The sequence below is a fragment of the Phyllostomus discolor genome, chromosome 6 (assembly GCF_004126475.2).
Source record: "Phyllostomus discolor isolate MPI-MPIP mPhyDis1 chromosome 6, mPhyDis1.pri.v3, whole genome shotgun sequence".
NCBI classification, from domain to species: Eukaryota; Metazoa; Chordata; class Mammalia; order Chiroptera; family Phyllostomidae; genus Phyllostomus; species Phyllostomus discolor.
In genome coordinates, this window is record NC_040908.2 from 77,077,455 (window position 1) to 77,104,712 (window position 27,258).

General features: G+C 48.9%; 1 protein-coding gene across 8 annotated transcripts; it reads left to right on the plus strand.

Moving 5' to 3' along the window:
• Positions 1 to 96: 96 nt before the first annotated feature.
• On the plus strand, positions 97 to 27,258 carry TRIM29 (tripartite motif containing 29). 8 transcript variants are annotated; one of them, XM_036028390.1, is made up of 10 exons: positions 97 to 1,051; positions 10,160 to 10,255; positions 11,019 to 11,252; positions 12,610 to 12,808; positions 15,354 to 15,461; positions 17,878 to 17,967; positions 20,215 to 20,310; positions 21,757 to 21,855; positions 23,296 to 23,372; positions 26,255 to 27,258. In XM_036028390.1, the coding sequence occupies exons 1-10, from the start codon at positions 248 to 250 to the stop codon at positions 26,315 to 26,317; spliced, it is 1,866 nt and encodes a 621-aa protein (XP_035884283.1). In that variant the 5' UTR covers positions 97 to 247; the 3' UTR covers positions 26,318 to 27,258. The 8 variants fall into 8 exon arrangements, with proteins under 8 accessions (XP_035884283.1, XP_035884286.1, XP_035884287.1 ...); XM_036028393.1 differs by having other exon boundaries at positions 15,354 to 15,455; XM_036028392.1 differs by having other exon boundaries at positions 98 to 1,051; positions 15,354 to 15,455; positions 17,875 to 17,967.

A 27,258-nucleotide genomic window follows, 5' to 3' on the forward strand; every position in this document is an offset into this window, starting at 1 on the left:
GTTAGGTATGAATGTACAGGGTGTGGCCCTTGCATAATTAGCCCATCTGCTTGTAAGGCGCCCTTGTGTCAGGTTTGCACCAGCTGTTCAGGTTTGCACCTCTCTATTCCTCCTGCTCCTCCCTGTTCCTGTAGGTGTGTCTCTGGGCTCTGTGGCTGCCTGTCCCACTTCCCGCTCAGACTCCCGCCAGAGAAGTCACCACCCTGCAGCCTCGGTGAGCCTGAAACAGACCAGCCAAGTGCCTACTATGGAAGCTGCAGATGCCTCCCAGAGCAATGGGGCCAGCCCAGAATCCAGGGAAGCCCACAGCCTTCCAGTCCCCACCAGCAGTCTGGAGAATGGGGCCAAGGCTGATGGTAAAGTTGCCAAGACCACCAATGGGCATGGTGGGGAGACAGCTGGGGACAAGAGCTTAGGCAGCACCCTGAAGCCAGGTGAGGGAAAGAGCTCCCTGTTCTCCGGGAATGAGTGGCGGCGGCCCATCATTCAGTTTGTGGAGTCCGTTGATGACAAGGGCTCCAACTACTTCAGCATGGACACTGGGGAAAGCAAGAGATCTCCCTATGCTGGGCTCCAGCTGGGGGCTGCCAAGAAGCCACCGGTCACCTTTGCTGAGAAGGCGGAGCTTCGCAAGTCCATCTTCTCAGAGCCGCGGAAGCCTGCCTCGCAGATCACAGAGCCTGGCGATGTTCGAAGGAACAGCTACCCCCGGGCGGACACAGGCATCCTCCTGCACTCCAAGCTAAGCTCAGAGGAGGTCCTGTGTGACTCCTGCATTGGCAACAAACAGAAGGCTGTCAAATCCTGCCTGGTGTGCCAGGCCTCCTTCTGTGAGCTGCACCTCAAGCCCCACCTGGAGGGTGCTGCCTTCCGCGATCACCAGCTGCTTGAACCCATTCGGGACTTTGAGGCCCGCAAATGTCCCCTGCATGGCAAGACCATGGAGCTCTTCTGCCAGACGGACCAGACCTGCATCTGCTACCTCTGTATGTTCCAGGAGCACAAGAATCACAGCACCGTGACTGTTGAAGAGGCTAAGGCCGAGAAGGAGGTAACTTACTGGGCCCTTCACTGGCCCTCCAGGCCTTCCCTCTCTCACCACTGGTGTCTCTCCATCTGATCTCCTCCACTGGGGATTTCTAAGATTAGGGGCTTCAGACTTCACTGTCCCTAGCTCATTTTTGTTTCTGCATACCCCCAGGCTTGGGGTCAAAGACAGTTCCCCAATCCTCTAAGGCATCAGGAGATAGGGACTTTTCCTAGGTGAGCAAATACAGGCTGAGAAAAGATCATAGGATAAGTTCAAGTCTGTAAGAGAATCAGTACTTAATCCTGAGCTCTGTGCCTTAGCTGGAGTCTTCCTTCCTTCCTTCCTCCTTCCTTCCTTAATGACCCTCTTCCCTTCCTTCCTATTTTCTTTCTGCGTATTGTGGTTTCCCTACTCTCCCACTTCTTTGTCCTCCCTTCCTTCCTTCCTTCCTTCCTTCCTTCCTTCCTTCCTTCCTTCCTTCCCCTTCCTTCCTTCTTTCTTCTTTCTTTCTTTCTTTCTTTCTTTCTTTCTTTCTTTCTTTCTTTCTCTCTCTCTCTCTCTCTCTCTCTCTCTCTCTCTCTCTCTCTTTCTTTCTTTCTTTTTTGAGATTTATACTTAATTTTTTCCCTTCCTTTTTTTATTGTTGTTCAAGTAGGGCTATCACCATTTTCTCCCCATCACTTTTCCCCACCCCACCCACCCCCACCTCCCACTCTCAACCTACCTCCCTTTGGCTTTGTCCATGGGTCCTTTATACATGTGCCTTGACAACCCTTTTCCATCTTTCTCAAGTTATTCTCCTTCCCCCTCCCCTCTGGTTACTGTCACTTTGCTGATTCCCCCAGCCCGTCTCTTGACTCCTTCAGTGGCCTCCCAGTATGCTTTTTGTGTATGGTTGCATGAAGAATGTGCCTGTCTATAGATGGAAACTATTATTAAGAGTTGTTTGTGTGGGGGTGGGGTGTGAACATGTGTGTGTGTATTTACATGAATGTGGGGATTTATGTGCATATGTGGATGTTTGCATATATTTGTATATGTGATATGCAAGTATGTTTGCATGGGCTTTATATATGTGGTTATGCCTGTACTTCTATGCAGAGGAGTACAGGCATGTGAAGGTTGTGAATTTGGTAGACATGGAGAAGGTGTTCTGGTTTAAAGGATCAGCTTTGGCAGCTGCCCCTTGCCCCGCAGAGGTTGGGTGTGCTCTTTCCAGCAGTCACACAGCTTCCTGCCATGGGCAGCCTCCCACTGTGATGAACCTCCTGGTGGTTCATGCAGGGGACCGATTTTCTTCAAGAGCTTCTTCACCTCTCATAATGGGGCTGCACAGGACCCTTCCATGACTTGTCTGCCCAAACCAGGAGCTTGTGGATTACCCTCTCTCTGCACCCCTTGCCCATACCCTTGGGCAGGGATGGAAAAATTGGAGATGGAGAAATACTCAAAGATGCTTTTCAAAAGCTTCATTTGGCCCAGGAAGAAGGTGTTCCCAGTTCCCCCTACTTTCCCACCCCAGCCTGGCTTCAAGCTTCATACTGGGAAAGAGATAGGGCAGAGGTCATGGAATCCATTCTTCAGGATATTACTTGAGGAATCAAAACAGAAGAAGGGGAAATCATCTTCATCTGGTTTTTGCCTCTAATTAGCTGTGGACAACTCCCTTCCATTCTTTCAGTCTTGGTTTTCCTATACATTGAAGCAGGGCTTTGGGCTAGATTGGTAGTTTTCAAATTACCCTTATGGAATCCTACAAATTCTGGAAATGTCTTTGAGGCCTCATGGATGAGAAAGGGACAAGATTGGTGTAAAGAAGCCAGGGCTCCATGTTCCCACATCTACTACAATAGCACACACTCTTATTTATTTGTTTTATAGGTAGGGTTTGGCCCCAAATTTTATCTGAAACAAGGGTATGACCAGTTAAGAAAAGCCCAAGTGCCCCTGGAGGACAAGAAGGGCCTTGGGTATCTCTCCTTGGGGGCCCCAGGAGCTTGGAGTTTATGCCCTGGCACTGGGGACTGTGTAACACTCAAAGACACAGTCCTGGCCCCTGAGGGATCATGATACAGGTCAGCAGGTAGAGCTCAGACACACAAACAAGTTGGAGCATCTGCCTTGTTACACCATAGTAGCTCTAGGTAAACATCAAATCATAGAGGACAGAATGCCAGGCTGCATGGAATATTAGCAATTTCATCTGTCTCCCCTTTACCTTGCATGCAGGACACAAGCCAGAGAAAGGAAGGGATCTATCTAAACTTACACATTTTGAGCAAGAATCCTCCTAAGTTCACTCCCAGTATCTGAGAAAAGCATTGAAGGGATAGGATTCAGAATATGTACACTTTACAGGAGCTTTCAGGGAAAAGCATCTGATCTACTGAAGTGATTTTAATGGTGGGAGCTTCATGTAGCAATGTGTGCCATCAGCATAGGAGTAGATAGGAAAGAGTGGTGCTAACCAGCCAGGAGACTGAGATGGGACAAAGCAATTTGTCTAGGCCTGGCTCTGCTAGAATGTCAGAAGTGGGGGACATTGGCACAGAGTGGAGTTACATCAATCATGGCATCTTTTGAAGGCATCTCCTTCAGGCCCAAACATCAGCCCCCACACAGCTTTTTACAAGGAGCTCTGTCCAGAACCTGTTATACAGGCTGGCTGGTGAGAACCCAGGTTAGATCATCTGAGAACTATTGTAGTTAGCTAAATGAAGCTGTACATGACACAGGGCTATGGGTGTTCATCTGCTGGGCCTCAGCTCTACCTATAGACTCTGAGCAGAGGCAGTGCTGGGGCAAGGTCACTTGGTATGGCAATAAGACAATCTTTTCTTTGGTGGACCTGAGATCACAATATTTTTTATTTCACTCTAAACATCACAATGGGTCCCACAGATATTATCTTGTCTGCCACCTTTGCTTCTGGACATTTCCCAGGCTAGATTATGCTGATAAAATTTACCATGTACATGTGCATCCTTTCCTGTGTCTACCCGAGTCCCTCCTACTGCACTCAGTTAGGGTGGACTCCCCATGGTGAATGGCTGCCTGCTCTGGGGCAGCCTGCCTGGCTTCTGCACCCACCAGTGTCCTTTCCCTGTTTTGGGTCAAGGCTAGGCTCTTGGTTGAGAACATGGTAAACCACATGTGGAGTAGCACTCAGTTCAGCATCACTCTGGAGGCATGAGTGCCTTGCTCCTCAGTGAGGCTCAGACTTAGCATTTCAGCCACACTTCCAACTTCATCATTTGGCTCACTTTGTTACTCTGACTGTGCCCCATAGCTTTACTTCTTACCTCGTTGTCTATTCCTCCATGAAAACTGAGCTGCTAGGCTGCTGGGCATGGGCAGTCACTGGACCTACAGCCTTAAAGGCTGTGCTGGTGTAGGCAAGAAAGCTCTTTGGACAGATGACAGTGACTGGGGTTTAAGAAGAGAAGGCAGGCTAAAGGCCTTGGATGTGATGGAGCGGCTGGGAGGACTTTTCCAGGAGATTTTGGGGGAGAATTCTTGCTCTAGGACAGGGTAGGTAAGAAAAGGATGTGAGATGATTTCCATGGGTGCTGAGAGGGAAACAACAAAATACAAGAGGTTTAGAGATAGGAGGCAGAGGAAGAAAGTGAAGAACAAATGGGCAAGACACACACTAGTTTTTATCTATGTGCTAAGAACTGGTCTTGACATTGACATGATTGCTGCTGTCAACAGTCCCACGTGGTGGGGGTTACCACACTAATTTTATAGATGAAGAAATAGGCTCAAAGATGTCAAAAACTTACCCAGAGTTTGTCAGTACTGGGGACTGGCGGTACTGTGGTTCAAACTATTAGTGTACCTGCAGCCCAGGCTGTTTCCTCTCCACCATTTTAAACTTTATTTTCATAGACTGGCAGGCTGTCCTTGGAGACACTGAGTCCAGTGGCTTCTAAAAACTAATCTCTGACCTGAATTGCCTGATAAATTGTTAAGACACAGATTCCTGGGCCTTACCTCACAAAGTTTTGAACCAGGGTGTCAGAGCCTGGGGTCTTTATTTAAATTTTATTTTATTTTATTATTATTTTTTAATTTGCATTTTAACCATTTTTTAAAAAGATTTTATTTATTTTATTTTATTTTTTTTTAAAGATTTTATTTTTTATTTATTTATTTTTAGGGAGGGAAGGGAGGGAGGGGGAGAGAGAGAGAGAGAGGAAGAGAGAGAGAGAGAGAGAGAGAGAGGGAAAGAGAGAGAGAGAAACATCAATGTGCGGTTGCTGGGGGTTATGGCCTGCAACCCAGAAATGTACCCTGGCTGGGAATCGAACCTGGGACACTTTGGTTCCCAGCCCGAGCTCAATCCACTGAGCTACGCCAGCCAGGGCTTAGATTTTATTTATTTATTTTTAGAGAGGGAAGGGAGGGAGAAAGAGAGAGAGAGAGAGAAAGAGAAACATCAATGTGCAGTTGCTGGGGGTCATGGCCTGCAACCCAGGCATATGCCCTGACCAGGAATCAAACCACCAGCCCTTTGGTTTAACCTGTGCCCAATTCACTGGGCTATCACAGCTAGAGCTGGGATCTTTATTTTTAAGACTCCCATGGGGATTCAAATGTGTTGCCAGACTGAGAATCAGGGATCTAGTTCATCTTCACCAGTAGGAAACCAAGGCCCAGGGAAGTAGATTACTTCCTCAAGGGCCACATCTTGTCCAGAGATGATCTGGGTGATGTTCTTCCCACCCTATTTTATACTTTACCTGTCCTAACACCTGAGGAAGAAAAAAGAAATACAAGCCCCAATTAAGCAGAATAATAATGGGCTTGTTGACATTTGAGTAGAAATGTGGAAATCTATCTAGATTTTCAGATCCTTATCTAGCTAAGATTACCATTTGTCTCAGAGTACAAATTTGGCAATTAACTGGCTCATTTGGCAAATGTCACAGTCAACAGCCCATGTTAATTTGGTCAGAAGATCACAGCCTGATGTCCAATCTCCCCTCTACTGAGGGCAGTGCAAGAACATATGTCTAGGAAAATATTCAGCTGTGTCTGCACCTGAAGGCCCCATTCAAGCAGAGACACCATCAGCTGCTGTGCCACTTTCTACTTTCAAGGAAACCTCTGATTTCAATGTTGAGTGGCCCACACAGGGCCTGTCCCAGGCACCAGAGAGGCAACCATACAAGTGTGGAAGAGGGAACAAAGGAGGCATTTAGGGACAGGACTGAGCAGGGTGAAAAGAATGAAGTGGGATTAGGAGAGAGTCAGGAAGGAGGGGTAAATAGGGATCTGTGGGAAGCTGAGGCCCCATCAGACATCAGAGGCTTTAATCACCTACCAAGGGAGGAGGGACAGAGGGAGAGAGATAGCTGGGGCCTTAAGTGGCACAGAGAAGGGTATGGGGAGGAAAGGGAACAACAAGAGAGAGATGGACTCACCTGTGAGGTGAGAAAACCTGGGTGAGCTGAAGTAGCAGGAGTGGAAGGAAGGATGATACCCTGGAAGGTACAGAGAACAGCCTGGAGGTTAGGAGGCCACATGGTAGAGTAAGAGAATTGTTGCATCTCAGCTTTACCACATGCCAGCTGGGAGAACTCAGATAAGCTGTGCTGTCTTTCTAGGCCTTGGTTTCTTCATCTGTAAAATGGGGATAACACTACTCACCTTCACAGTGGGTTGTGCACATTAAAGGAGAAATGCCTGGCACATAGTAGGTTCTCAGTAATACAATTAGTATCCTTTCTTCCCTAGTGTTACAGAAGAACCCAATATCTTTGGAATCTTCCTATGTTACATTATTTTCTATATCCTGCCTTTCTAGCAGGGGTATTGACAAGAGGTAAACAGAAACTGGATAGATCTCCAGAGGTCTCACTCCAAACCCTCCTCATCCTAGAGGCGAGAAAGGACTGCTCTAGCAGCACAGAGTTTTCAGTCTAAGATCCCTTACAAGACCCCACTGTGTTCTGCAATTCTGGTCTCTCAAGGTGTGCTGTGGGAGCAAGGCCTCCTCCCAGCCTGTGTCCAACTTCTTTAGTGTGCCACAGAAATAAGACTATTCTCTCTATGCTAACTGCTTCTTCCATCCACTGCTGCAGACAGTGTGTCTCCATTTTTGACTGCCCTCACATGGTTCTAGACCAGCCACTTCCCCCTCCTACCCTGGTATTGACAGACACCTTTCCACACCTCAGCTAGCTTTACAGTCTTCCCTCCCTCTTACACAGATGGGCTCCTGTGTAAGGACTGACTCCCTCTGCCCTTGGTCTAGGCTTTTATATTTTTCTAAATGTCATCAGATTCTCCCTCATCAGTGCTCAGTTGCCTTATTCCCTCCTCTTTGCCAGTGAATCCTTGCTTGTCTGGGTATGACCTTTTCTCACCTGTAGGCCTTGATGCAACCTCATCCTTCCCATCCTCCATAGCTCCCAGAAGGTCTCCCTGAGCACTTAAGCTCACTCCAGATTCTTAACTACTCTGGCCTTCACCTTTTCTGAACAAATCTCCCACTTACAGGTAGTTAATCTACCCTCACCCCTTTTTTCCTACCTCCATACTGGTTTCCCTAGTGTCCTCCATACCTCAATTATCCACGATGGAAGCCTCTATTTTGCACTTTTGATCTAAGTCTCAATCTCCTGGCCTTTCTATGCACATTTCATTCTGTATCCTGATAGTATACATGTTGCACCTGGACCCCAATGCAGTGACACATGCTGCACTCATTACTAAACGCCAAGGTTTCACCTGATTATACTTGTCCACTGCCCTCACTTACTTGTGCCCTACTGGCTTGCCTGCCACACTGCACCTAACACTTTGGTGCATGGAAGGTGCCACAACAGTGACACTGGGATCACTATTCAGTTCTTTCTCCATACCAGGCACCTTCAGAGAACTTTATGCCCTGATCCTAGTTCATCCCACAGCCTCCTTGGGAGGCAGTCCTCTTTCTATCTCCATGAAAGATGGAGAGTCTGAGGCACATACAAGTTAGTCACTTTGCAAATACCACTTGCCTGGAGGTGATGGTAACTGAATTTAAGCCTTTGGCTTCCCAGCCTTGTGCTCTGGGTGGACTCCCTCCTGGGTTCCCCATGCTAATTTCATAGAAAGCCTTCCCTTCCCCCCACTCCCACCAGGTCTGAGGTGGGAGTGCATGAACTTTCATTCTCTGCTTTCCTGTCTATCAAACCTTGTTTAGGGGATGGTGAGGTGGGGATAAGAAACTTAAGTGCCAATTTCTCTACCCCTGAGCTAGTGGGAGGGAGGGTTCCAGCTGTCCCATCAAACTTAGGCCAGTGTGGGAGTTCTCTAGGGATGGAAAAGTTGCCTGGGACAGACCTGTTATCCAACCTCTTGGTTCCTTCCTCACAGCTTGTATCTGCCTTTCAGGTCCAGACTTCTTGGGACTTTCCAGTACCCTGGCTTTGCCAACACTGTATTCAGGACTCTTGAGCTCTGCATCTTCAGACAGTGTGAGGATTGAGTCTCTGCTGTCCATGATGGGGTCTTCCTTTGCTCTCTATCTTCCCACCACTGTGGTTGTTCCCACTGGGCCAGGCTTCCTCCTCAGCCATTTTCCAGAGACCTGGCCAAATCTCCATACTCTCCTTTATTTATTTCTTCCCCTTGACAACAATTTTCCATCTCTGGTGAGGCGTTTTCCATGCTGTGGGATTTCCAGCTCATTGCTAGAAGGGCAGATACTTTCTGGGAAGAAACTGTAGTCGCCTAGCTGGAAAGCCCAGGAGTATGTTTTTGGCTGGGAGGTGAAATCAGGCACTTTCTGTTGGGGAGCTCTGCAATGCCTGTCCCAGGTCTTTTCCACCTTCTCTACTAGCCTCACAGCTCTCTAGACACCTTTTCCAAACAATCCAGGGAAGTTCTCTCCACCATCAATTCACTTCCCTGGTGTCTGCAGAAGGTTCTCCATCAGCAAACCCCTTGGTGATGTGAAATGTTCAGGAAGTTTGACATGTGGGGAAATCTGTGCCCAGCTGCTCAGGACTCCTTGCTGATGAAGTTCATATTCCTAGTTGTTTATGGCTTCCTCTTCTTGACTGTTCTTGTGGATTCCTCAAAGAAATGACTGGAGAAAGGGATGGCCTCTGCATTTAAAACCCAGTGTAGCAAGGAGACCTGGTACACTCCAAGGCTTTCTCAATGACTTAGTTTTTCTGCCTGTTAGGTGGATATCACCCACTTGTTTCCAAGCTGGAAGGTGCTTTCAGAGCGTTAGTGGGGAGCCCAGCAGAAAAAAAGGTGCCCCTTGGCTTGCCTGAACTGAATTGACCTTAGCTTCATGGCTCTCCTTTTGCCTCTATTGTAGCTGCTTTTCAGAGTAAGTCATTTTTCCAAATGGAAGGGATGTATGGATATTAAGAGCTCATGTCCCAGCACATTCCTGATAAATCTTCTTAACCTTCCTCAGACCCCAACAGTCTGTGTTCTGCTCTTGAGCAGGGATCCCTACAATCTCTCCTGCTTTTCTGGCATCTATCCATTACTGCTTCACTCACTAAATAAAGCTTCTATCTTGTCCAAACTGAAGATTGCATTCCTTTTTTCCATTAGCAAGTTTATAGTTATGCCTGCCCAGACAGAGTCCTCTCCAGCAGCAAACCTGGCTCCAGTTTGCAACATAGGCCTCATGTCATGCCATAAAAATGTTACATACTGTTTTTGCCACAGGACACTCCCTGGGCTGGGCTGGACTGGGTTAGGTTAGGCCAGGCTGATCTGGGCTAAGTCCCCTTCCATCCCTTAGCCTGAAAGAGGCAGGAGCTTTCCTCCCTCTTCTTGGTGGCCCTAGGTCCATTGAAAGGAGTGGAAACCCCACAAATGGGCCTTCTTCCAGCTCACATTGGGTGGAAAGGACTTGCAAAGGTTTAAACCCTTTAAAGATATGGTTGGGATGTCCAATCCCAGAGGTCTGAGTTTACAGTGAAACAATGTTTTGGATCTTTGGCAATTGGCATGGTGCCTGGCCTATCTGAGGTCCCAATGAGGGTTTGCTAAATGAGTGGCTGGGTGGATGAGTGAGCTCTGCCAAGTTAACTCCCCTGGTAAGACCCCTCCCTGATTCTTCCGCCTCTTTCCCTTGACTTTTTCACCATCCCTGGCCCTTCCCTGCAGACAGAGCTGTCACTGCAAAAGGAGCAGCTGCAGCTCAAGATCATTGAGATTGAGGATGAAGCTGAGAAGTGGCAGAAGGAGAAGGACCGCATCAAGGTAAGCAGTCCCCCAGGCCTCTCCCTTGCTGCACTCTTACCCCACCTGTGCTCCTGGAAGGAGGCAGACCTCCTGTTTAAGGTAAGCCCACATTTACATCCTACACTTGTTTGGCTTTGGATTTTCCCACTTGTTTTAACGTTCCTATCAATTTCCCTTCTAAGTCTGGGTCAGGTATCCAGGTAGAATCTTGTCCATCACCTAAAACTCATTTCACATTATACCAGGAAACAACCTTAGAACAACCTGTCTTCGAATGTCCCCATTGTCTGCTTGGTCCACCAGACTACTTGGACATCAAATGCTTACCATTTCTTCTTTTCTTGTGCCAATGTGGCTAGAGGCATATCTGCCAAGGTTCAAGTAATTGTGAACCACAGTATGAAATTATTGACTCATGACCCTGGCCACATAAACATCCATCAATTCACTTTCTGAATGAGGTTTTGTTCTGATTGAGGTTTCAATGAGCATACCCTGACTCATGCAGGCACTTCTGGGCCCGTAGAATTGCACAAGGGTGGAGCGATAGTAGGGAAGGAGCCACAGATAGATTAGGGAAGGTGGGCTATAAAATACCTGGCCATCTCTTTCAAAAATGGCATCTTTCAATGATGTGTTGAATGAAAATTTTGGCCAAATAGGCTTGCTGAGTTGGGATAGCCTGACTGTGTTGGGAACCTAAAGGTACATAGGAACTAATTTAAAAACCATAAAGAAGTTTTTAAACTCTCCTTCCTCTATTCTCTCACTCTGAACCTAGAGTTTCACCACCAATGAGAAGGCCATCTTGGAGCAGAACTTTCGGGACCTGGTGCGGGACCTGGAGAAGCAAAAGGAGGAAGTGAGTGCTGCACTAGAGCAGAGGGAGAAGGATGCTGTGGACCAAGTGAAGGTGATTGTGGATGCTTTAGATCAAAGGGCCAAGGTGCTGCATGAGGACAAGCAGACCAGGGAGCAGCTGCACAGCATCAGTGACTCAGTGCTGTTTCTCCAGGTAACAAGCAACTCTTTCATCATTCAATCCCTCAGTCCTCTTGTCCACTTTCTCATACCTTCATTGATTATCTATCCATACTCCATTTCATCAATCATTCATCCATCCAAGCTCCCCCATCTATCCATTTAATTTTTCTCTCCAAGCCATTTCCCTACCTAATCCAAAGATGCACACAAAAATCACCTTGTACCAACCTCAATTGATATGCACAAACAGTGCCCCAACACAATAGAAAAAGTTCTGTGATTGATTAGTGATGCCTGCTTTGGCTACAGGATAGTGGCAGGTAAGTGTTGCTTATTTGTCATCTTTGATCTTGTCTATTTATTGAGTCATTCATCCACCCTTCTATTTGCTAATGTGTTTTGGGTACTACTGCATGACTAGTATTCTTATTAGGGGTTTGAAGAATAAATTAAGAAGAATCTGGCAGTAACCAGGGGGGAGATGGGATGGAATAAAGGTGGGGAAGGGGGGAAGTGTTTTCAGGAACAACTATAAAGGACACATGGAAAAATCCAAGGTGGGGGTGGAAGCAGGTGAGTGAGTTGGGGATGCCTGGGGTGGGGGGAAAATGCAGACAGATGTATTTGAACAACAATAAAGTAATTAAAAAAAAGAATAGAGAACTATAAGCCATGGTTTTTGCCCCCAAGGAGCCACATCTAACTGGGAAGACAAGACATACAATTAGAGAACAAGGTATAAGACTGTATAATTACATGATAAAATGTGATTCAGGAGATAAGTGCCTGCGGAAGCTGTGAGAGGTGCAAGAAGACACGAGTAATCTAAGACAGCTTTGTGGAGAAGGTAGAATTTGAACTGGCTCTTGAAGGCCCATTAGAATTTGAGAAGAAATAGAGGTTCTTTGGTGAGGGGTAGGGGAAAGTAGAGGTGCAAAAGTATTGGGTCAGGATTGTGTGTGGCATGAAAGGTGGAGATACAAACATGACCAATACACAATGTTCTAGTAATTCTTTGCATTTCTTTAGCACTTTCACTCTCAAAGTATTCACAGCTCATTTTACTCTCCTAAACCCTATGAGACAGGCATGATGTACTCAGTGTTGGAGGTGGGAATTATGGAGACATATATCTGACTGCTAGTCCTAACAGAAATGTTAGCATCTAGTGTATTTTAGTCAAACCATTTCATTTTACAGAAAGACAAGCTGCTATCCCCAGTGAGGAGAAATGGGGCTAATAAATAGCAGAGCTGAATCTAGAACCCAGCATCTCTGGATCCCAGTTCTGAGTCTCCCAGCTGGTCTGTGACAGCCCTTTGCAGAAAAGTACCCCCCGAAACTTCTAAAAACCCCAGAGGTTAATGGCTTCTTTCCTTTCTTGGTAGGAATTTGGTGCATTGATGAGCAGTTATTCCCTCCCACCGCCCTTGCCCACCTATCATGTTCTGCTGGAGGGGGAGGGCCTAGGGCAGTCACTCGGCAACTTCAAGGACGACCTACTCAATGTGTGCATGCGTCACATTGAGAAGATGTGCAAGGCAGACCTAAGCCGTAACTTCATTGAAAGGAACCACGTGGAGAACGGTAGGTCCCCTCTTGTGGGCAGACCCTAAGGCCATGGGCATTTTTCTTCTAGGTCAATCCTTGCTGCCTGATACAGGCTGGCATCCTCCAACTAATCCCTCATCGTTCCCAGTCACCTATTGCATCTAAGGTGCTGGTACTAAGATTTAGGGATTGTAGCCCCTCATTGAACTTGCTGCAAAAGCTAGACAGCCATTACAAGGGGCCTCCAGGGTAAGGAGCACCTAAGCACTGGCTGCCCATATGTCTCTGTTCTGCGGTTGTCCATCAAACTCAGCGACTGGTCTTATTTAGACCCACATTTGATTGTCAGGCCCAATCCAGCAGCTGTGTAGATGCTGCCACTTGTAAGGGCCAGACTCTAAACTGGTAGCTTTGCAGACTCCAGTAAGTGTGACCTAGAACTGTGCTTGGAGGGAGAACTTGCCATGACTGTGCTGAGTGGTGTTACACCCAGAGGCTGGGTGGGGCCAGGATAGGGAGAGTGGAACACAGAATGTCTCAGTGACTCACCAGCTCCCCTGAAGTCAGCTTCTTTTCTGAGTCATGCTGCACCCCACAGAGGCCAACTGAATAATCTCACAGAAAGCCTCTGAACTTGAGAGACTACCCTGTTAAATCTTTTCCACCAGTCCCAACCCAGTCCTTTTAGCTCCTAAAGCCTGGATGCTTTCCCCAAAGCCCCACCCAGTGCCAAGGCCAACACAGGCCTTGAGGACACAGCTTGATTAATGAATTTTGGCCCCAGGAACACCAAAGTAAGTGACCTCTGCTTTGGTCTGCGGATGGAACATAAGACTTTTGGGGGCAGAGAAGGGGATAATAGTGTGCAGGGTTTAGCAGGGCACCTGTATATTTTGGAGATGGTGACATCACAGTGTCCCTGTGAAACTGTGGGACATCAAGTTACACCTGAGGACTGAAGCCATTGCAGCAAGAAAATCTCTTGGCTTTAAGTGGAACTCAGCTCCTGAAATCTTCCTTGTAGTGACAATGGCAATGGTGACAGATGGCAGAGATTGAGTACAACTCTATGCTGGCTTTCTGAAATCTCACTCACAAAATCTTTTCCCTGTGGGTTGTATTGCATTTGTGTTTTATATTCTGCTACTCAACTTCCCATGTCTTCTCATCTGAGAAGATACTAGTGCTGGTGGCCATGCAGAGGATTAGAGAGTGTGATGATCACAGTCCCTGGGGTACAAACCTGGTAGAGGAAACTTTCAGCTGAGGTCTGGCCAAATCTATGAGGATGGCCCTGACTGGGTCCAAGTGGCCTGTGAGTCTTACATGGACCCTGCCTGCCATCCACTCATTGTGTAATTTCTAGGTCATGATTGCATTGGCCATAGCCTCTGTGCAGGGTGGCCCTGTGCCCTACACAAGGTATGTTGGGAAGTGGCTTCCAGGAGCAGGGATGGGTGCTTCTGATGTCAACAGCCATGCACCTGTGCCTGAAGCCCTGGACTTCCATGTTGGTTTTTGTTGCTGCTACACTGTGTTTTAGAAAGTATTTTGCTGTAGGAAGCAGAAGGTGGGTGGCCAATGGGTCAGATCTTGGAGTAACCATCCTCTCCTTCACACCAGACCAGCTCACACACCAGACCAGGGTCTCATTCTACCATCAAATGCCTGGGGGCTAAGGGGCACTGGGCCACCTTCATCCTGGGTTTGGGAAAGGGAAGGAAGGGGCTAGGAAAACACCAAGGATGACACTTGTTTGTCATGGAGTGCCTACTGTGTAGCAGAGCCTGCTAGGCAAAGGTGATGGAGATGAAGAATTAGGGTCTGAGCCACTCAGTTCCTCCTCTTGCCCAGGGTAGAGAGAGAGGGAAGGATGGTGGGAAAACAGGAGATGGGGAAATTGTGAGAAAAAGAAATAGGATAGAAGGCAGCTAGGGAAGGCAAGCACTGGGCCATAAATTCATTTGGGTTTGTGGGTCTCATGGTTGGGGTGGAGGAGAGGGGAGGAGTCTGTGCCTACTATAAGAGGCTCACTCCTCTCTGCACACCTCTGCACAATCCCTGGCTAGGGAGACCAGTTCCAGGATATCACTGCACCCACTTGAGATGCCAGCAGTGGCTAGGACAAGGCTAGGAAGTGAGGCAGGGCTCAAACCCCAACTATGTCCGTATTGACCATATGACATTGGCCAAGTGACTTTATTCACCTTCTGAGCCTCAATTTCCTTATCTGCCACATGGCAATGGATCTTTGTAACAGTACAGGGGTTGATATATACACCAGATAAGAAATGGATATCAGTAGCACCTTGTAAATTGCAAAGTGCTATGCACATAATGTTACCCACAGGGTTTGTCCAAGGGAGGGTGAATGGCTCACTGCAATCCCCTATTCCCCCAGGAGCTCAAGAGCAGAAGGGATGCTGGGAAGGATGTTACCTTTCCCCAAGGTTGGGGACCCTTGTCTCTCCCTGGGGCAGAGGAGGCTGTGGGCTGACTCAGCCAAGCTCAGGGATGCCCTCAGTGGGCCAGCTTCTCTTCCACACAGCCTCTCTGCTGACTCAACCTTGCTCCTTCCCAGGGGGGGACCATCGCTACATGAACAACTACACTAACAGCTACACAAGTGAGTGGAATGTGCCAGACACCATGAAGAGATACTCCATGTACCTCACACCGAAAGGTAAGGGTGAGTCTTACCACTCTGGGAAGGACTCAGCTGGATTCCACCTGGGTAAAGGGACTATCCTCAGTCTGCCTGGGCTGTCCTAGCATGTACTTGTCGTCCTGATGGAACCATTAACAGTGCTTCCTCTTTCTCTCAGAAGCACCCTGGTTTATGTGACATATTATCTGGCACCCTGCTCCTGAGCGGCTTCCTTCTTCTGTGACACAGGCAGCCCCTACCCTTCCCTTACCTCTAGCCCATACCCTTCCTTCTCTTTCCTTCCAGAAGGTCCCCTGGCTGCTAGTCTCACCCACTCCCATCTGCCAGACCAAGCTGTGTTTTGCTTCTTCTTAGGTTTTTGTAGTCCTGTAAAAGAGTTGGCTCCCCCAAGAATCATTCTGCTTCTCAAGGGCAGGGCGACTGATGGCTCTTCTCAATTTCTCACCATTCCCTCACTATGTGGGCTGATATACCATACATCCTGGCCTTCTCAGCCCTCCTCCATGCCCTGGAGAGTCCTGTCCTGAAATGGTGACAGCCTGGGTGTGGGTGTAGACCAGTGTCTGCCTGTCTTTGCCTTATGGTAGCCTGTCACATTCTTTGGCACCAACAACAAACCACAACAATGACCAGTATATAAGGTGGGTGTGCCAGGCTCACCAACCTCTGGTGGGAGGAAGGTATATAGGCATGTGTTTTGTGGGGGGAGTCTGGAGAAGAGTAGGTTATGGGAAAAAGCAGAGAGGACACATGGAAAAGGCACAAGGGACTGAGAGAGGGGAGCCTCAAGTCCTCAGCACTGATTCACACACCTCAGACACACATACATTGGGAGGGACTTAGGGGTTTGTCAGGATGAGCTCAGTGGAGAGGAACCTCTGCTGCTCCACCCAATTTGAAAAAAAAAATACCTGAACTTCTGGTGGAGACCTGGCTAGACAGCTGGCAGTGGAGTTCCCCATCCCCACATTCCTGGTGTGGGGTGGCCAGTCCTGCCCCCTGCCCTTCTCAGGGTGCTTCCCTCTGTACTTATTCTGTGAGACCTACACTAAGCAAGCACCTCAGCATCCCTCACCCAGGGTGCCTCTTTTCTAGCTCTCCCATTCCTTTGAGGACCAGACCCTGATGTGGCAGCAAGACCCCCAAATTGTCCCTGCTTTGCTCCCCTGTTCTGTAGAAGATTGGGGAGAGTATAGGCTCCACTGCAGGCTGTGAGGGGGGATGGAGAAAAAAGCACAGGCTCAACAAGATGTCACCTCGAGAGCATTGGACTGGTCATGCCCCCTCAGTGTTCCTGTCTGAGAAGAGAGGATATTGGACTCACATGCTAGGAGAGCTTCCAGCTCTCTCAGTGGGAGTGAGGCTTTGAAATCTGTAGATGAAAGAAACAGGTTCATCCAGTGTCTCTGCCCCTACCTTGGGGACAGGTGGGAGGAGAAAATTTGCCTTCTGGGAGCTCCCAGGCTCATGGCTGAGGCAAGGCAAGGGCCAAGAGTCAGCAAAATCAGAAAACAAGGCCACCAAAGGGCTACCAGCTTGAGTCTAGGAGATTTGGGGCAGTGGAATTGGACAGTAAAGCTTCCCAGGAGAGGTTAGTCTCCAGGATCCTAGAAAGGGGGCAGAATGCTCAGTAAAGAGGGCATGGCTATGATGGCAGAGGACACTGGGGTAAGAGCAATGAGGAACTGTGGGTGCAAAGGTTTAGAGAAAGGACCAGCAATTGCTGGGCTAGGTGTGTTGGAACTCAAGGGGAGGCTGATTAGGTGAGAGGGGCAGGCTGACACACATGGGGGGTATATTTTCTTGGTTTGTAAACTGGAGGTATATATTCCACTCTGCCATCCTTTCAAGATTGATATAAGAGCCCAAATTTGGGGGGTGGGGGTGGTGGTAAACACCTGTGTAGTATAAGGCTCCCATACCTAGGGGGAATTATCTGGTTCATGTTCATGGGCACTGGCTCATCAAGCCCCTCACTTGTCCAAGGGCCCAATGCCTTATGATTTCCATGGCCTTCCTTCCTCACAGGATCCCCATTTCCCAGTCTCTGGTTTCAGTCACATGGCAACTGGCTCAGGAAGGGAGTGCTGGCTTTTCTAGTCTCTGGTGATCCTCAGTGCTCGCGAATAGGGTAACCATGTGTATCAGTCTGTCCAGAACTGTCTAGGGTTATGCCTGGTGCACTTGGCATAATTATGAGTAACACCCTTTCACTCCTAAAATTGTTGCAATTTGAATAGTAAATTAAGTGACCACCTTCTTCTAGACCCAAAGGGGCTGTTATAATGGTGGAATCTATGTCCTGGGACAGGTACTGGGGGCCATTTAGGAGCAAAGAATCCTTCCTAACTGTCCTTCAAGTCAGATACATAGGCTCCCTATTGAGCCATACCCACCTTTCTGTGAGGACAGCCTATTCTGCTTTGCTTCACAGCAGGGGCTAGAACATCATACCAGCCAGTGTCCCCCAGCCGTCTCTCCAAGGATATCAGCCAGAAGAACTTCAATAATCTCTACGGCACCAAAGGTAAGGGAGTGGCTCAGCTCAAGGGTGGGCAGGACTCTTGTGGGCAGGAGAGGGGAGTAGACCCACAGGCAGAGGGGTTAGACTCCCCAATGTGAGGTGGATGTGGAGATCTGGGTTAGGGTTGTGAGCTCAGAGATGGGTGGTGAGGTATAGCTTAAAGAGTATGTGTGTGTGCATGTTCATGTGTGTGCACATGTGTGACATTGTTAGGCTAGAGAAAAGGCAGCTAGGCACTGCAGCATCACTGGAACTCCGTGAGTCCATGTGATCTCCTTGAAGGTTGCTTCAGGAGAACTGGAATCTGGAGTTAGGTGTGGAGGTCTCCCTCAATGAGTATCAGGGCATGAGATATCTTTACTGATTTGTGTACTTCCTCATTGTAAAGTTGTCCAGTGGTTAAGACAAACTAGTGTAGCTATAGATGGAAAGGGTGGAATGATATGGAATGGGCCCACCTCTGGAAATTGAGGAGGTATTGTTGGTATGTGAGGTGAGAGAGTGACATGCCCTTAAGACCCATAGATATTAAGTAAAAGTGGAGACCTGGTTTCCCCAGGGAGACAGGCCATATGCATGCCTTCTCTGCTCCCTGATACTAAAGACAGGACCATATGTGCAATGATCCCAGGCCCTGGGAGGCCCTGGTTCTACTCTGGGGGGGGGGGCCCTGATTCTACCCTGGGGGCTCCTTGGTACTTTCCAGCCATGTGCAGAGAAGGAGGGGACTGAGCCAGCTCCACCAGAGCCCCCACCTTAGACACAGCACCAGAAGGTCTGAAGAGGCAAAGAAGGGAGTGCTGGGGGTACTCTTCAGTGAGAACAAGGTCCTGGAGATCTGAAGGGTCAAGGGCACACATGGACAGGGCAATGCCCAGGCCTCTATGTCCAGTATTGGATTCACATTGTACCATCATATGCATGACTGTGATCTCTGTGAGGGCAGAAGCTGGGTCTGTCCTATTCACTGCTGCAACCGCAGGGACTAGAAGAAAGGGCTTAGGAAACATGTGTTGAAAAAGAGTGAACAAATGAGTGAATGAATGAATGAATGAAAGGGCAAAACATATGGCCCCACTACAGCCTTGGGTGGATATGCTCACTAAGATCCATGCTGCAGAGGCTTCCTGAGGACACTGTGGGAGAGGCTTCACACTGGAGCAGGTGGACAGCCCTAGCTACCTCTGACTGCTGAGCCCAAACATTAGCCTGAGCCCATGCTGCAGGCAGCTATGGGAGAGGATTTCCAGGAATGGGAACTCTGTCTGAAACGAGCTTAATAAAGCAGCCCCAGACCTGCTGGAAGGAAAGGGCCAGAGAAGAGTGCATCATCCACAGGGGCCCTGAAGCTCCCCAACTCAAATGCCCTAGTGGTGACCATGCTGTCCTGGACATCCTCCCCACTGCCTCTTTCCTCTAGACTACAGGGACATGCTTGCAAATGGACATTTGTCTGCCTGTTTCACTTGATAAACAGAATTCCAGGACTTGTATCAGCTGCCTCTGTCCCTAAATTTTAACATGTGTTTGTATTTATTTGTTTGTTTGCTCATTCCTTCATCTGTCAACTATACAATGACCACCTTCTGGGAACCAGGCTCTGTGTCAGGCATGGGTGTGATGTTGAGCCAGATGACTAGACCCTCTGCCCCACCGTGCCCATTGGGGAAGACAGACAATTGAACATGCCACTACAACCCAGGGGACAAGGGGTGTGGGTGAGGTGGGGCATGGGCTGAGTTACACACAGATTTGGGAAGATTACATGGAAGCTGACACCTGAAGCCCTAACACATGAGTTTACATGTACAGTGAGTGCCCTAGGCAGAGGACCTGGTCTGTGCAAAAGCCTAGAGGCCAGAGACCCTGGTATATGTAAGGAATGCAGAGTGCAGCCTGGGTGGAATGTTGGGCAATGGAGAGGATGGGAGAGATGGAAGCCAGAAAGTGGAGTCTGTGGTGAGGGGTGGGGGCAATGGCCCACGAAAGAGCTATAGGTTATGTATGATGGACTTAGAATCTTCATCTGATTACAGTGGATCCCTAGATAAGGCAGGGACACAGTGACACTTTATACTTCACAAGGACAACTTTTATGGCAAGAAGGATTGGCAAAAAGCATGCCTGGGCTCAGAAGTATACTGGTTTGAGGCATGACAAGGCCTGGAGAGGCACAGAAATGGCTCAACCTGCCTCTGACCCCCTTGCCAGACTGCCTTGGTCTGAGGACCCTCCTTTCCACACTTCCAGGTAACTACACATCCCGGGTCTGGGAGTACTCTTCCACCTTGCAGAGCTCTGATGACCTACCTGTGGCCCAAGGCAGCTCCTCCTTCTCCCTGAAAGGTGAGCTCTGTATCCCCTTCCCCCCCGCTTTTCCTGTCACCCACCAAGCCCTGCATTTGTCTCTGCTCTTTCACTCACCAGTTCCTCACCTTGAAGTTGCAGAGCCTTGGACTGAAAGCCAGACAGCTGCCACTATCCATGTCTTCACTGTCAGGGACAGCTATATCCCAACAGCATTTCTCGAACTTGTCTCATCACAAACTATTATTCCATAAGGGGGAACGCTGTGCCCTGTGATAACAGGCATTGGCATCAGGGAAACAGGGACATACCACACCTTATACAGCTGTCACCCCTGGTATCCCCAAGGTGCTTCCATCATGCCGAACTCCCCAGTTCTCCAACTTCAGAGTTTATTTAACTATGTTTACCCACTGACTTCTGGCCATGGTTGACTCTAGAACCCTGTGACCATATAACACCTGTCAAATTTCAAAGAGCCAGGTCCTGCAAAGCTTCTTTGGGAAAAGTGGGACTAGATGATCTCTAAGGCCTCTGTGTCTGATTCTGTTCCTAGGACTCTTTGATAAGGCTGAGTAGTCAGTGCCTCCTGTTCCCTGTGGCTGGGTCATTTTGAGAGAAAGGCGTGAGCCAAGCCCAAGCTCACAGTGGAGCCTAGTGCCCTCATGTCTCTTTGGAAATGTCCAAGCAACAGTTCTGGTAGGTTGTAGTGAGAGTGACCCAGTTTTTCTTCTGGCACCTAAGATGTTTGGCCTGGTAGAAAGGATAAGCAGGTTGAGTGGGCTCAGGGAGGGGGTAAAAGGGATATTCAGGGCAAGCAAACCCCCAAGCAGAGGTCTCTGAAGGTGGCTTTATCATCCAGTGGCCCCTTCCTAGCTGGGATCCCAGACTATGCCCAGGACAAATATTCTTGGAATGATCAGAAAGGTGAAGGAGGAAGGAATATGACTAGAGGGTCCCAGCCTGCAGGAATCCCTCGGAAACTATAGGATTTCCTTGGTCTTTCTGTCTTCTAACAGATCCTACCCCCACTTCCCTCTGGTCAAGCCCATGTCAAAAGCCACCCAGCAGGTGTGATTTAGAGCTTTCATGTTCCTCAGTATCTCCCTATCAGCCTGATGAGCCTCCTCTACAGGCCTTGCCTTAGGAGAGCACCTTCTCAAACACACCATGTCCTTCAGGAATAGCCTGGGAACATCTGCTGTCACCTTCATTCAGATCCATTCACCAAATCCACTGGGAATGGCCTTGGATGAGGGTTCTGGTCAGGGCTGCATGTGTGCAAGGAAAGCCCCCACCTGTGAAGACCAACTCACCCACACCCACTCCAGCAGCCCTGGGGGAGGCAGAGAGCATGAGTGCTGGGTGCTGGGCTAGGACTGAGCAAGGGCTGTGGAATTGCAGCACCCCAAGATGAAATGTGACTCCCTCTGGCCCCTCCTGAGATCAGCACTGTGCTGCTAATACCTCTCCCTCTCCCATCAGGCACTGAGAAATTCCCCTATCAGTTCACCACCTTGGGACAGGCCACCACAGAGTTTTCCAAACCATTGGACACCAATGGGCTGTTTAAAAATAATTCTGGTACTTCTTTGTTTCCTTTCCCTCCTCATTTTCTACCAGAGTGGGGAGGTGGAACAGCCTGTGGGACTCTCTGCCACTTCTAGGGTGTCCTGGTTCCTCCTGCCCAAAGCCCTTTGGAAGGTGATGAATGTCCCACTGTCATTGCTGGCTCCCCTCCCCTTTTCTTCTACCTGCTGCATAAGGCTGGCCTCCTGGACCCCCTCCACGAACCCCTATCCTCACCTCTCTTATGGCTGGCTGTTATGGGATTATCTTTCTGGGAATGGAGTGAGACCTGAATTCCCTCTCTCTCAGCTTCCCACTCAGGATCAGTACAACCCTCTCTTTCCAAGTCTGTCCATACCCAAATGCAGGGAGAGACCTGGGTTCTCTGCTTTGTCTCTGCCCCTTTGCCAAGTGCCAACCCAGAAATGGGCTAGCTGGCTGGCATCCTGGCAATGCTGCAGGTGGTTTCTGGGTCTAACCAACTTATGTTTCTAAGAGCAGGACAGGACAGGACTCTAGGTGGCCCAGCCAAGGACAGACCCTATAGATTTCTTAAGTTCCTCTGCTTTCAGGTCACAGCCTTTTCTTTCCCTACAGGCTGATGGCTGACACTGAGAGTTCTTTTCACAGTTTTGTGGACCACAGCTCCTTACAGATCTCACTGGGGAGAAGTGGGGAGGTAACCCCGGGAGCCCCACCCTGTGCCAGTGTCCTCAGGATCAGGCCTGGACAGTGCCCAAATGCTCCAGACCCCTTGGGCTTGCTTAACCCTGGACCACAGCCACATGGCCCTCTCTGGGTCCCACCCTCCTGCTTCTGATGTAGGGGAAAGGCAGCAGAATTGGGCAGCAGGAACATGAGGGTGGGTTTTAGAGACCAGTAAAACCTGGGTTCAAATCCTGCTTATTAGCTGTGGAGCTCAGGGCAAGCTGCTGAATTCACAGAAATAGGGTGGAGTCTCAACGAGACATTTGCAAAGTGCCGGTATGGTGCTTAGCATGAGTGGGGTCAATAAATGGGGAGCATCATTCATGCACACTAGAGAGATGGAATGAGCACATCTAGGTGGAATCCTGGCAGGTTATGCTTATGAAGTGGCTTTTCTGGGCTTTGGCGGGGGGGGGGGGGGGGGGGGGCGTGGTCAGGGGTGTGAGTCTTCAGGATGGGTGGGGGAAATCCTGACCTAGATTTGGGGGTGACAGTCCTCTGCTGCCTGACTCAGCCTACCTGGCCTGCTCCTCCTCTTTCTGTCTGCCTTGAGGCCACTTCCCTTTGGCAGACCTCCCCAGGATTTTCCATTGTGAGACCCCAGCTGCTGCATGCCTCTTCAGGGATGGCTATACTTGCCAATGGGCTGGATAGAGTTCAGTGACCACTTTGGAGATGGTATCTGCACCCTGCAGGCTCTGACTGCCTGCCCATGGTTCCTGTGACCAGAGTTTCTTGTCTCCCCAGGCTATCCCTCCCTCATGAGGAGCCAGAGCCCCAAGGTCCAGCCCCAGACTTGGAAATCTGGCAAGCAGACTTTGCTGGTGAGTGGGGAGTGATCAGAAGAGCCTGTGGACACAGGCATGTACAGATTGGACACTGAACAGGTCTCACCAGGGACAATGACTTATCAGTTTCCTGGGTTGTGTGGGAGGATGGTAATGTGTTCAGACCATGGGATGGTAGGAGGAAGCAGTGGTGGCCTGAATACCTGCATAGACCTAAAGGTAGTAGAAACCCAGGGCTAATAGGCAGGGGGCCTGGGCAGCATGTATTTTTTAAGCCTCAGTTTTTTAATCTGTAAAATGGGCAGCCCTGTTTGTTTTTTTAAATTCATTTGGCAAATAGTTGTGAGTACCTATGCTTGTTTAATGACGGCTTGGTTGCTGCCAGCTCTGGGAGTGTAAAATGCTCAGCCCAGGGGACAGGCATCCTAGAGATGAGTTCCATGTCCTTGGGATAGCACAGTGATGATTGGGGTGATGGTGGGGTGAGGAGAGTCTGCAAAGTTAGGAATAGATACATTCAGGTTTCAGTAGCTAATGATGCTGAGCTGGAGCCATTGAAGAGCAGCACAGAGGAAAGCAGAGCCTTGATGTTCAGTTACCTGCTGGCCGTGGGTCCTGAGCGAGTCAGATTCCTCTCTGAGACTCTGTTTCTTTACATTTATAATGTGGTGCTGAGATAAGGTGACTCCAAGTACCCTATAGTCCTGACATGCCTGACTCTTGGCCAAGACCTCGCCAATCAGGGACTTTCCTTCACAGACTGTGCCTCTACCCTGACAAATGCTTCTGTCAGGAAGGCCCAGGCTAGGCCCTGCTGAAGGAGACCACCCAGATGGCCTAGGTGTGGGTGATATCTACTGAGGTTGAAGGGTGGAGCCCCTGGCTCCCTGCTGTCTTTGCATTTGGAGGTCAGAGCAGGAGGCAGTGATTTGATTGGGGCCACAAAGACTAACTGAGGCTGGTTTAGTTGGAGAGACTCTAATTTTCTGGCAATTGGAGCTATGTGATTGTATGTGTAACTTAGAGCTGGGCCCAGGGGCATTGTAGCAGCAGGACTGCACAAAGCAGATATGGAGAGAAAATAGGAGCCTTCCATTCCCAAGCTCAGTCCTTCCCCTCTCTACCACATACTTTCCCACATCCCTGCATCTCAGCAGAGAAGGCTCATCACTACCCAGAGATACCTGGCAAAGCAGGCTCCAGTGTCTCCAGCTAAGCATCCAGTCCTGAGAGAATATAGGCAGATAGTAATATGCTGAGATGGCTGGCTGGAAGTCAGTGTTCCTGGGATCTGGTCCCAGCCCTCCCACCAGCTTGCTATGTGACCATGCGTGAGTCATTCTTCCTCTGTGCCTCAGTTTCCCCACCTGTAACATGAGTCAAATGGCTAGGATGATTTCATAGCTCTTCAAGCTCTCACATGCTATGACTCTGAACCAGAAAGGGTACAGGGGTGGGCAGAGCAAAGAGAGAGCATCCTTTCCAGATGCCATGGGGCTCTCTGTTTCTGCCTATCCATCACTCTGGTCTCCAAAAAAAGATAGCACTTTTCACTGACTTGGGTAAATTTACATTTTATTGACCCAGTCTTCCTGAAAGAAAGGCTATAGCCATTGCCACATCTATTTACTTTGCTTTGGGGTCCAAGCTGACACCTGGGGTTCAAGAGTGCTGGTCCAGAGTGTGCCACCAAGTAGCTGTGTGACTTGGCCTGTGTCATTTCTTCTTTAGGTCTTCCTTTCTTCCTTTGTTTAGTAGGTAGTTTCACTGAGGTCTGAGCTAAGGTTTTGGTAGCTAATGACACTGAGCTAGAGCCATTCCAGATGTCATGTCCTATGTCATCTCCTATGTCATGTCTGTTATTCCAGACAGACATAGGAAAGAGGCTACTAGTAAATAAATTTCTAGGCTGACAAGGGCAGGGGCTGGAGCACTCTTGATGTCTCTTGCATGAGGATCAGTCAGGTGTTTGCTGGGCTCAGTCTCTGTCTCAGCTCAGGGACAAAGCCACTCCTGGAGGCTCTGTAGGGGTCCACAGTGCTTGTATTGGTAACCAGCAGCTAAAGTGTACACTTCTATTTCAGGCAGTTTCTCAGGGCTGTGATGAATGATTGGGAAGAGAGGGGAGTGCTGATTTTGTGAAGTTGCTGCAGAATATAATACACAGAGCTGGCAGGAGAGTTGTTGCTTGCTCCATCCTAAGAAATCCTGAATAAGGAGTCAGGATGAGAAAAGAGGAGGGGTTGAGGTGGTCTGTGTTGGGCTGGGACAGTTGCTTGCCCTCTCTTCACCTCTCTGTCAAGGAGAATTATGCAAAGAAAGCAGAAGCAAACACTTGGAATTCTTGAGACTCAAGAAGTGGTTTGGGCAAATGGGTGGGGGCGGACTCTGGAGCCGGACTGCTGGGGCTGGTGTCCTGGCTCCCCTACTTACCAGCTAGGTGACCTCAGGCAAATTGCTTACCCCCTCTGTGCCTTGGTTTGTTCACCTATAAAATGGGTATGGTAGCAGTAACCTACTTAACTGGGTGGTTATAGAAATTCCATGAGTCTGTCTATATAAAACAGTGGTGTGTACTCTTCCATCAAGTAGAAAGCACTATATAAATGGGAGCTATAATAGTGCTGGGAGGGCCTTCCTGGGCCGTGTAGAGAAAATTTGATGATGGGTCCAAGGTTCAAGCTCACCAATCAACTGATGGAAATAAACTCTAAGTAGGATTTGAACTTGGAGACTTTGATAACATTGGGGCTCAATCCTGATCACAGAGTAGATAGAGATTGCAGGTTTGGCCACAGACCCATAGAATTATTAAGGTTCAGACCACTGCTGCTTCCTGGGGGAGGTTAGAGTTGGGTGGGTCTGGCTAGTAGGCTCCATTGTCATCTGCCCTCTCTAACTACTCTTGTTCCCTGCAGCCTCATTACCGGCCATTCTACGTCAACAAAGGCAATGGGACTGGGTCCAACGAGGCCCCATGAGTTCCTGACAGGCAGAAATGAGGCACCACCACCCCTGCACTCCTAGCTGACGCTGCTGCTCTTGCTGCTGTTCTCATTTGGGTTGGAAGAAGACCAGTCCTGTGCCTGCTCTCCCTGAGCCCTCTCAGGGCCATCCTGGCCTCCCCACACCTTCCCCATTAACCACAGTCCATCCAGGCCACTCTCTGGTTTTGAAGCTTCTAATTGTTACCATTTTTGTTGTGCTCAGAGGTCACGCATCACAGAGGTGTGAGATAAATGGACTTCTTTCCCTTAACCCACTAGCTCTCTCTTCATTGGGATTATTGGGGATAGCAATGGGTGACCACATAGCACCAGTTTGCCTTTTCTGCCCATTCCTTTTCTGTCTTTAGGCCTGTTGACCATTTCTCTCCAAGGACCCTTGTCCCATTATGCACATAGTATATGCCTGGCCAAGACAGTTGTTCGTCTCCCATCCACGTGGGCCCACATTTTTTCCCTAGCAGCATTGCCCCATCAGGAGAACACTGGTTGTTTGTGCCCTGCTCTGGTCCTACCTACAATGCCCAGCCTGGCAAAACGTGCAGCTTTTGGCCACCACAGAAGGAAACATCTCAGCATCTTAGAATCATCCTTCCTAGCCTTCTGTCTCACTACATCCACCTTGAGTCTACAGTCCCTAAGGGCAGGCTTTCCTAGTTGGTAGGATGGCCTTAGTCAAAATAATCCTCTCTTCTACCTGCTGAGATAAGCAATTCCCTTGACATGATGCCAGTGAAAATAGCTTCTGGTCCAATAATATCTTCTGAGGAAAATATTATTTAGCTATAGAATTTCATTGCTTTTATAATTTTGAATTCTTCTGGCCATGGGAAGTGAGCATGACAGTGAAAGTGTGGCTGGGCTGGTAACTGCCAGTGCTGTTTAACAGGGTACCTGATAAACCTGCCCCACCTCCA

Coding starts and splice junctions, on each gene's coding strand:
- TRIM29 (XM_036028390.1), top strand. CDS start 248: ATGGAAGCTGCAGATGCCTCCCAGAGCAATGGGGCCAGCCCAGAATCC. Junction 15,462..17,877: donor CCTCACACCGAAAGGTAAGG/GTGAGTCTTACC, acceptor GCTTCACAGCAG/GGGCTAGAACATCATACCAG. Junction 20,311..21,756: donor CTCCTCCTTCTCCCTGAAAG/GTGAGCTCTGTA, acceptor CTCTCCCATCAG/GCACTGAGAAATTCCCCTAT.